Source organism: Hipposideros armiger, unplaced genomic scaffold (assembly GCF_001890085.2).
Source record: "Hipposideros armiger isolate ML-2016 unplaced genomic scaffold, ASM189008v1 scaffold_811, whole genome shotgun sequence".
NCBI classification, from domain to species: domain Eukaryota; kingdom Metazoa; phylum Chordata; class Mammalia; order Chiroptera; family Hipposideridae; genus Hipposideros; species Hipposideros armiger.
The window spans coordinates 178,432-189,761 of NW_017732161.1; the positions used below are offsets into that span (position 1 = coordinate 178,432).

Below are 11,330 nucleotides of genomic sequence, written 5' to 3' on the forward strand. Positions count from 1 at the left end.
GTTATTAAAAATGTTTGTGTCTCAGGAAATGGATGCTAGGAGACTGATATACTGGCATTGTCTAATAGCAGTGATGCTGGGATGTAGTGATTTAATTGGAAATTGTGTGTTCTTAAGTTGAAGATTGATTATACCATCAATAGACCAGGGTGCTGAAAGTATGAGTGATTTAAATAGTTAATAAATACTAATAACTTTGAATTATAATTTGTGGTTGATTACCACCCATACTTTGACTAGTATGCTTTTTTTAAAGTAATAAAAGACAAGGGATAAAAAGTTACAATGAAGAGTAAATTTTAAAGAAATGGATGAAACTGTCATTTACTCAGAAATTATATGCTAGACACTGTCAAAAAATTTCTGATTCTCACTGAAACTTCATTAGGTATCCCCATTTTGTAGAGGAAGCAAGTCATGTAAACAATGTTTTGACTTGCCTAAGATGACACATCTGGTAAAAAAAAAGGGGTCTAGAATTTGAATCTATTTTCTTCTGATTCCCAAGATCACAGGTAGAAATAAAAACCCTCGTCTAAGAAACCAGTAATCTTGTTACAGTAACTAACTGGTGTTGGGACGTTAGCAAGCCTGCCAATACAGGTTTCCTTGGGTTTTATTTCCCAATCTTTGGTCAATTTCTACCTCAAGGAAGGATTTTGTGGAAAAAGTATTCCTGACACAGGCAAACCCTGTCCAAGTTGATGAAAATTGAATGTGAAAGGAGAATAGCAAACACTTATATTTCAGTACAGTTTTGAATTGGAAGATACAGGTAAGCAATACCTTGCTGAGGAAGTGGTAAAAGAACCTGATGAGGAAGGATGAGTGAGGGGAAGGGGTAAAGAACTTTCACCAGTTTTTATTTAGCCATCAAAGACCAATATGCATACAACAAAATTGTACTCTTACAAAGTGATTTGTGTACAACATTAGATTTAATACATTTTGTTTCCATTATTATATTTTGCTTACCAGTTGAGGTGATGGCAACATGAAGAATAATTACTGAAATAGCATAATCCCAAACCCATTCTTCTACAACCAGAATAAAAACTAATCCACAAACAAAGTAGGTGACCTCCATGGAGACTAAAAGAACTGCAAATAAAAGGAAGAATATAATTTTGGGGGATTAGAGTAACTAATAATTCTGAAGTACAGCTAGTAACAGGACCATGACAACTTATTCTGCAAAACAATTTTGGTAAGATTGTTTAAATGTTTCTTCTCTTAGCAATCCTCAAATTTGGATAAGAACTTTTAAACTATTCCATCTCTTATTAATACTCAGACTTATAGAAGAATAACAACATATAATTTCCGTTTCATATTCTTTATACTTACCATTTTAGAAGGTAAAATACAATAAAGAAATGTTACAACATAACCAACACATGCTGATCTGTAATTGGATTGCAAATCTCACTTTTAAGATGTATTAAAAACTAATGAAAAATTCAGTTCTGAGTTTTTAGAAATAAACAAAAAATGTAAAAGTTTACTGAACTTATAAACATTTCTTTAGTACCAATCATTGCTTAACTTGGAAATAAGTTATTTAGTGTCTTTGTAATGAAATGACACGCTCTGGGAACATACCATTGTCATCTGGGAAACATAACCGGTAAAATGGATGAAAGTAAGTCTCATAAGTGACTCATACGGATGGAGACACTCTTCTAAATCCATCAGTTGTCAAAGCGGTTTCCCTGAACATGGATAAGGAGCCAGGACCACATACAGGTCAGGACCACACATCTCTAAGAGCCATGAACTTGTGAAGGGTCAACCTTTTGATTTTGCCTTTAATGTGGCTATTTAAGACTATAGTGATTTCAAAGAAGAGATCCATCAAACTTTAAAGTGACAATAGACCACCAAGGCCCCTTTGTAATGATATCACTTTCATAAAAGTTACCTTTCTTTCCTTTTAAAACACATCAAATGACTGGTATGTTCATATAATTCAGGAATTGATACATTTGTACAGGCAAGCTCCATATATTTTTTTAAAGCAAAAATGTAAAATAATCACATTAGGTCCTATTATGCAGAAGTGATTTATTAACCAGCAAACCAGCGAGTGATTGGTGAGCAAGACACTCACCAGATAAGCAAGTCCCAGGTGCCATCTTTTTAAAAGGCTTCACACTTATTCCTCCTTAGTTCTATTTAATTGAACTCAAAAGGTTTCAAAAGTTGAATGGACAATTCGTACCAGCTCTTTTTCTATAGTAGGGGAATATGGTTCATTTCACCATGCCCTGCCCCCTAAAATCAAGGCTGTAGAAGCAACTGTACAGCTGTATCATTGAAACCACTCTTCCCACCTCATTTCCACTCATACCTCCATCAGTGAACATGTGGGGCTCACATTATTACAGAGAAATAGAGATGGCTTTTTTTTTATCAGCATTTACACATTTTATAGGTTAACTTGCAGCTGCTCAGAAATAGTGATTTTAGTCTTGAACAAACTGCATTTGCATATATTGATAGAGAAGTCTTATGCTTTGTTTATGATCTGAGAAAAGCATGATTTAAAAGAAGTAGCACAAAATTTGAAGTCAGGATATCAGTGTTCTAGTCTTGCCTTATAGCTTCAGAGTTATAAGACCTTGAGCAGGATTTTAACCTCTGGGTCAGTCTGTTTACTTCTCTATAAACGGGGAAATGAAGTACTTATCTTATCTACCTCAAAAAAATTGTTGGGAAGATTTTAATTTAAAATGAATGCAATTTGCAATCTGTTCTCTTCAATGCCAAGAAAGACACACACTTTTCAGTGTGCTTCCTTAACCTGGATTTGGGAGACAAAATTACTTAAAAAGACAAGAAACCTGACCTTAAATACATGCCTAAGGCTCTAAGATTACTCTCACATTTTATCTCCAAGATTAAACAAGTCTAGATTCTCAAAGTAACAACCTTGAAGAGTTACTGCACTTATCTTCCCAAGCCCACAATTAAATATCTAATAGACTAAGGGCTCATTGATATCTTTGCATGAATGTTAGTATTTTGTGAGAGGAAAGGACGATGTAAACTGTGCCAGGCATCCTGGGGATCTTTACTACTCTCTGCCATGTAAAACCCAGCCCTGTGCAATAAACCTGTGTCATTGTCTTATCTTTCATTGGCTAACCCAAAGGCAAGAATTAAATGATAACAGTTGAATTTGAAACATCTCCCCCTACCCAACACACACACACACACACACACACACACACACACACACACACACACCAANACACACACACACACACACACACACACACACACACACACACACACACACCAATCTTAACTCTTTACTGTGACTATTTCCTTATCATGTGTGGATAGTCTTGGTAGAAAATAAAGCAATTTGATCTTCAATGGGGAAGTGCATGGAAAGTTAAGATAGAATGTTAGACCTCTTGTATCTCATTAGAATGAAAGTCTCTAGTCTTACCATATTCTTTGTCTATCCAAAATTGAGTCAATAATGGCACCAAACAAGGTTACACATTTGGGGAGGTTGTTCTGAAGGTTTTTGTTTGAATTCAGTAGTTCTAGCTGACCGAGATTCCCATACAACTCATATCTGATTTCTTTAGCTTTAGGCCATTTTTGTATGTTTGTATATATGTTCCAAAAAAAGATATCCAGTGGTTTTCTAAAGAATTGTAATGTTTAAAGAATCCACAATTTATTAAAAATAAGCAGGAAGAAATTTAACAGAAATGATAAGAATAATGATATTTAGAAAGAGAGTTTGGAATTGATTTTCTTTTTTTCCCCCTCTTTTCTACTTATAGGTATTTAATAAGCTTTCATTAATTTACCTGTATTATTTTATAACAAAAAATGACATTAAAATCTTATTTTTCTAAAGATGGGGCAAACTCACCATGAATCCCTCCAAAACAAGTATGTGTGACATATATTTAATAGCAATTGGTGTTATTAACATACATAAGACTTATGAACATAATATGTATTAATCGTTATTCTTCAACAAAAATTATAAATTTAAAAGGGAAATTTTTTTCTTAATATATTCTTTCTTATCATTTTTTCTTTGCAACAAGTTTTATACTATTTTGGGAGAGAAATATCAAACTAAGCAGAAATGTGCAAATCGGAAAATGAAAGACCTCTGTCATCCCAGCTGGGGAATAACAGTTTTTTGCATAATTCTCCAGGTTTCTTACCATTGACACGATTGATTTTACTCTATTCTATAATAATGAATACTTATACAAACTCTTTTGTACTCTTCATTTTCCATTTCACATCTCACGAACAATTTTTACACTAGTACATTAAGCCATTCCTCCTTTTTTGAAAAATATTTAATGCATAAAAATGGACCCATACTACCACTAAATAAAAATTTATATAAGAATACTGTTCACTTATTCCATCCTGTTTTATCTTTTAGGAACAGCCACTTTAAAAAGTTGGATGGCACTTTCTCACATTAATTTTTGAAGTCAAGTATAAGATACAGTTGGCCAAGAAGAAGGCCTGGTATTTTTAAAAATATTATAAAACAAAAACGATTTTGATTTTTGGAGGCATTTAGTTCACTAACTGACAAAGATTGAGAATTAAAATCAATTACCTTTATAATTTGTGTTGAGCCATGAGGGCTTTGTTTTGAAATCAAATGGCGCCAGGACATCCAACTCATACACCCTGAAGATGTTACAAATGAAAATAGTTTACTTGGGAGTATCCAGCTCATCAATTTGCACATCAAGTTTTGGCACATTGCTCTTCAAGTACAATGATGAATCATTAACTCTACTCATTTGGTGGCACATTTGAAAATTCACTCACATGGATGGCAGCCAAATAACCTCTTTATCCACATTGTCTTCTTTGTCTAATTTAGTCCTCCTCGTCGACCAAGTGTACCTCATTGTATTAGAGACCTCAGCTGTAATCTTGGAAGTCCCTCCCATCAAGTGTGGGAGGAGAACCTAACACTATGGCAAGAGCATAGGTTTGGAAGCAAGATCTGGGTGTTAATCTTGAAGGTGTTGTTAACTGAGAATTTAGTCAAGTCCCTGAAACTCTCTGGGCTTTAGTTTCTTATCTGTAAATTGCACGATTAATTTCTGAGATCTCTTCCTGTTCTAAAATCTGAATCTATGAAGTAAACATCTTCTGCTGTGCCCAACTTGGTAGTTGTGTGCAGCTGATCCCTCAATTAGCTGTCTCCTGGAGCTTTAACGCCACTTACTTCGAATTCCTTGCCTCTGACTCTCATTAACTAAGAACCCTTGAAAGCCCATGTTCAGTGAGCCCTGTAGAGTCTCAGCTATTCATTCCCTGCTCTAGGCACAGCCTCACCATCTCTGGTCCCAAGCAACAGCTAAGACTGTGTGTCAGCACCAGAAGCTTCCTCAGTGAGTTTTCCTGCAAGCAAGCTTCATAGCATTCCTCTCATTGCAGAAGTCAGTATAATTATTTTGGGCACTAATTTGCAGATTAAACTTGTAAAGGCCTTAACTCTTTGCTTACACAATAAAATTAAATTGTATAAACAATCAGTTTCTAGGAAACTTTTGTAAATATACATAATATATTTCAAGGAAATCTTTGCATTGGCAACATAAATTTGTAAAGACAAAATTCAACCACAGCAAGACAAATTACCTGAAAAAAATACCTCACACTTAAATAAAGAATAGAATTACTATATGACCCAGCAACCCCTCTCCTGGGTATCTACCCAAAAAATCTGAAAACATTTATCCATAAAGATATATGTGCTCTGGTGTTCATTGCAGCTTTTTTTACAGTGGCCAAGACATGGAAACAACAAGTGTCCTTACAATAGATGACTGAATAATGAAGATGTGGTATATATACACAATGGAATACTATTCTGCCATAAGAAAAGGTGAAATAATACCATTTGTGACAACATGGATGGACCTTGAGATTATTATGCTAAGCAAAATGAGTCAGACAGAAAAAAGTAAGAGAACCATATGATTTCACTGATACGTGGGATATAAAACTGAAAACAACAAAGGAGCAAGACAAACAAATGAAGAAACAGAACTCATAGACACAGACAATAGTTTAGTGGTTATCAGGGGAGAGGAGGAGGGGGATCATAAATGAGTGTAAAAGGGATCAAATATATGGTGATGGAAGGAGAACTGACTCTGGGTGGTGAACATACAATGTGATATATCGATGATGTATTAACAGAATTGTACACCTGAAATCTATGTAACTTTACTAACAATTGTCACCCCAATAAACTTTAATTAAAAAAAAAGAATGCTGTTAAAAAGTATATGTATTACTTTGTCCTCATGATAACCCTCTTTTGGCTTATGACCTCCACTTGACAGTGAAGACAACTGAAATAAGAGATGCTCTATGGCTTGGTCAAGATGATCCAGAAAGATAGTAAGAACCTGGGCCAGAATGCAGACCTCCTTACTTGCAGTCCAAAGCTATTTCCAGTATTTATACCCCCAAAATATTTAAATTGCATGGATGTAGATTCTCTGTAACTTCCCTTCTAGCTTAAATGCCCTCTGATTCAGTGCCAGCCCAGGGAGAAAGCTTCCCCTTCTTTCCATGACCATCCTCCAGAGGTAAAGGGAACAATCCTGCCTGGCTCTACGCGCTTCATTTCGTAATTTATACTTTTATCATTTTCAAAGATGACATGTTTGCTTATTTTTACTTGAAAAAATTAATAAAATATGCAATTAAAAAATCTGCATCCTCTATTCCATAAAGACATGTCAATTAAGTATTAACTCCTGTCATATTCAACCTTAGCTTTTTATTTCTGTTTGAAGGCAACGTGCTACTTACGTGAGCACCCTGCAGGCCATGCCCAGAACTGCACAGTACAGTGTAGAAGAGGATGACACATATAAGAAGGTTCTGCAAAGCAACCTGCAGAGAAGACAGGCATGAGCTCCAAGAGCCTGGGCTTCTTCACACGGCTGCTGGCAACAAGCCTGACGAACAGAAGATGATGAATGACTGCTAGAGAGTGTTGGCTACTCTTGCTTTGCTTGGAGAAACCTTGGGGTGGGAAGGACTTCAAAGGGCACAATGAAAGTGTCGCTGACTGGAGAGGATGGCATATTGCACATTTGCACCAAGGATTAATGCGGTATATTAATCTGTATGACTTACCCTCCATTTACTACCACATACGTCCTAAATCGCAATATTTATTTTTTTATTTGACAAAATGATTCTAAATCTCAGCTGTCATGATAGCAAAAATATGAGGATGGCTAACAAATTTTGAAAAGTGTGAACAAAAATATACAATAACACAACATTAATTAATCTTGGTGTAAGAATTCACAGAACAGTTGGTTAAAACACAAGAGATGATCCTAAATTGGACCTTACCACATATGAGACCTAGGAAGGGAGCATTGCAGGTAACTGGGGACCCAGGGATTATTCAACAAACAGTGCTGTGAAAGTTCTTTAACTTCCAGATAGAAAAACCCCATTAGATTCCAGTCTTGTACCAAACACCAAAATAAACTTGAAATGGATTAAAGACTTAAATGCCAGGTAATAGAAGAAAATATTTGCAACCTGTATCACAGGCAAATGATTGATATTTACAACATATAAATGCATACAAATAAAGACACACAAACCAATGGAAAATAGACAAAGTATATAAATAGGAAGTTCACACAAATAAACATTCAAAAAGTCAATAAACAATTGAAACTGTGTTGAACCTTACTATTAATCTTTTAAAATATATTCTTGTGAATATGATAAAAATGTCAGCATGTCACATGGGAGTTTTTCAGTTTATTCTTTTCCCTTTTGAATCTATTTAAAAGTCATCTTGTTCAGCCAACACTTTAATGCTTCAGGATTATTCATTTTCTCTGGATTACCAATTCACCAAGTTCACCAAATCTTTTAATTGGCCTGGGTACAGAAGGAGTCCTCTACTAGAGGCAAGAAGAGATGGGGAGTACAGAGCACTCCATGACCAACTGGCTCAAAATGGATCAAATTTGCAGCTTTACCAAGAACTTACTTCTTTCAACTATCTAAAAATGGTTGGACTGTTGGGCCTAAGAAGGACCTTGGAAACCAGGACTACAGGGTTCTGGCACCTTCAGAATCCCACAGCCTCCCCACCGCACCATCCTTAGCCCCTCCTACTCTTTGCCTGTAGACTCCTCTTTGCCCACCAACTCTCTTCTCTCTCTACCCATTATTCTTATCCCTGCTTTGTCCTGTAATGTCCTGTCTTTCATGACCCTTAGTCTCCTCCTATCCTCATTCTTTCTTTTAAAATTTATTTTATCATTTTTATTGAAATATATTTGACATATAACACTGTGTAAAAAAATAGTAAATATAGACTATCAAATATGGGGCAGGGTCAAGAGTATGAGGCTGGAAGGAAGGCAATGGTTAGAGCTGTGCCATCTAACAAGATAGCCGTTAACCACACACGGCTATTGGGCACTTAAAAAGTATCTAGCCCAAATTGAGATATGTTGTAAGTAAAATACACTCTGCCTTCCTGACATGTAGTATAAACAATAATATAAAATATCTCATTAATAATTTTTAATATTTATTACATGTTGAAGTAGTATAATATGTTGGATATATTGGGTTAAAATATGTTATTAAAACTAGTTTCACCCATTTTTTTATTTTTATGAATGTGGCTAGTAGACAATTTGAAATTATATATGTGGCTTGCATTATATTTCTATTGGGCAGCACTGAGCTAGATTATCAGTTACCATTCTGTCATTTTGACTTGGTCTTGCTCTTCCTCCTATTGTCAATCTAGTCCAATTGGGAGATAAAGTCGATTTCCCTCTCTCCTTTAACTGCCACAACTTGTTAATTTTGTTTCTTTACTAGCTCACATATCTGTTCTCTTCTTCACCCCCCCTACTGGGCTAGAGTATTACACACCCATTGTTGTTGTTTTTTGGGGTTTTTTTTGCAATTTTTATTGATATATAGTTGACATAGAAAATTGTGTAAGTTTAAGGTGTAGGACATGTTAATTTGACATATAACCACAAAACTATTACCATACACAAGAAATTTTGTATGGATAGAAAATATTATTTATGTAGAGCCCATATGCTGACTTCTTTAGTTGTCCTAAGAAATCTGAGAATTCGAGAATCAACTAAATTTTCACATGTTACGTTTGGTTGCCATCTGTCTTTAGTGTCATACTTTGAATTTGTCTGCTGGTTTCCTCGTGATTAGATTCTTTAAGGAAGACTTCTATATGGGTAACATTGTATATTGCCCATTGGTATGAGGAGACACATAATATCATTTTGTCTCATTATTGCTGATAGTCAGTTTGATCACTTGGTAAAGGTGACATCTGTCAGATCCCTCTATTTTAATTATACTACATAACCTTTGTAATTCACAAGTAATCTATGGGGTGGAACTTGAGACTATGTGGATATCTTGTTCCCCAAAAACTTTTTACCCCTTAGTTTTAATATCTATCCATTTATACGCATACCTTGTATAAATCAATTATGTACATTAGTGTTGTAAAATGGTGATTTTTATCATTTTATTTTTTCATGTATATCTATATCTATATCTATATATCTATACTTCTATGAAGAGAGTTTCCGTCTTACCTTTGAACTTGTATTTATTGCTTATTTATCTACTTTGGATAACCTATGGTCTTTTTTATTTTCTATACATTAAAATGCATTAGTATCATAATTGTTGATGCTAAAATTGTTCCAAACTTAACTCACCTTAGCAACTATAAGATACCTCCAGTGTTTATTTTACATATCCCCATCCTTTTCTTTGTACTTCATTGTTCTCTGTCACAACCTAGCATTCTAACGATGTCATCACTATATTTCCATATGCATTTTTGTTTATTTGTGAGCTTTCTATTATCTTCCATTGGTCTCTCTGTCTTTCTATCTTTCCATGAATCAATATCACACTGTTTTTATTATAGAAGTTTTATAATAAGTTTTAATATAGCCACTCCTCTGTCCTTTTTGAGGGTTCTTTTAGCTATTTTATGTTTATTTTGACATATAAAATTTAAAATTTACTTGAATAGATCCATAAAACAACTGTATGTTATTTTTATTGGGATCATGTTAAATTTATTATCAAGATGGAAATAAATGATAACTTTATAATGTTTACCCATGTTAACCAAAAAAAACTTTTCAAATTTTTTCAGATTTACTTTTTTTCCTTTCAGAAGTATTTTATTTTTTTTCTAGCATAGCTATTAACACTTTCTTTTAAGTTTATTCTTAAATAATTTTTTTTGCTACTAATGTAACCAAAGTTCTAGATTCTGTTACATCATCTAATTAGCTATTATTTGTGCATATAAAACTTTCTGATTTTTGTTTTTAATTTAATATTCTATTACTTTACTGAATTTTCGTGTTTTCATTGATTCTCTTGGATTTTTCAAATACACTACAATATCACCTGTAAATAGAAAGTTTCACTTTTTCTATTCCAACTCTTATGGCTCTACTGTTTATTCTACTCTGCTTGCAAAGTTAGTGGTTATTTTTACCTTATTCTTGGCCGTACTGTGAATGCTTCTAGTATGCTCTATTAAGTAATATATTGGCTTTAGGACTACAGTGTGTGTGTGTGTGTGTGTGTGTGTGTGTGTGTGTGTGTGTATAGTTATAGATATATATTAACAATAAAGGAGAAATAATCAGATTCTATTTTAGTCAATATTTTAATTAGAAAAGGTTGTCAATTTTTGTCAAAGGCCACTTAGCATCTATACATATGATCATATGATTTTCTACTAGGACTTACAAACATGGTAAATAATGTTGTCGGTAGATTACCTAATATTGAACCATCCTTACATTTTTAAAATAAATATCACTTGGTCATGGTATTTTGTTTTTCATGATGAGCTCTTGGATTCTATATGCTAATATTATGTTTAGGTGTTTACTTCCATATTTATAAGTGATTTGATCTGTAGTTTATCTTTTGTGTTATCTTTATAAAGTTTAGATGACAATGTAATTCTTGTTTCAGAAAAATATCTTGTGGCTTTTCCTTTTCTGTACTCGGGAATAATTTAAGAAGCATTGGGAGTGTATGAACTATGCAGATTTAGGAGAATTCCCTAGTGCAACCTGGGCCTCGTCCTTGTATAATAACCTCCTCCATTTATTCTATGAAAACAGGAAGTCCTTATGTGATTTTACAAAGCAAGATGCTCCCAGTAACTAGAACAGCTTTATTCTTCTCTACAGAACAAATATCTACATATTCTTCAAAGACTAGGTCAATACCAT

General features: G+C 34.1%; 1 protein-coding gene across 1 annotated transcript in view; it reads right to left on the bottom strand.

The window, feature by feature from the left end:
• The window catches only part of TMEM244 (transmembrane protein 244), a 48,483-nt gene extending 41,587 nt beyond the window's left edge, over window positions 1-6,896 (bottom strand). Inside the window, exons 1-3 of the mRNA XM_019628836.1 lie at window positions 6,838-6,896; window positions 4,613-4,686; window positions 976-1,101 (exon numbers count right to left, since the gene is read on the bottom strand). Coding sequence (XP_019484381.1) covers window positions 976-1,101; window positions 4,613-4,686; window positions 6,838-6,857 — 220 coding nt within the window. The 5' untranslated portion in view covers window positions 6,858-6,896. The remainder of the gene's footprint in view (window positions 1-975; window positions 1,102-4,612; window positions 4,687-6,837) is intronic.
• Window positions 6,897-11,330: the final 4,434 nt, after the last annotated feature.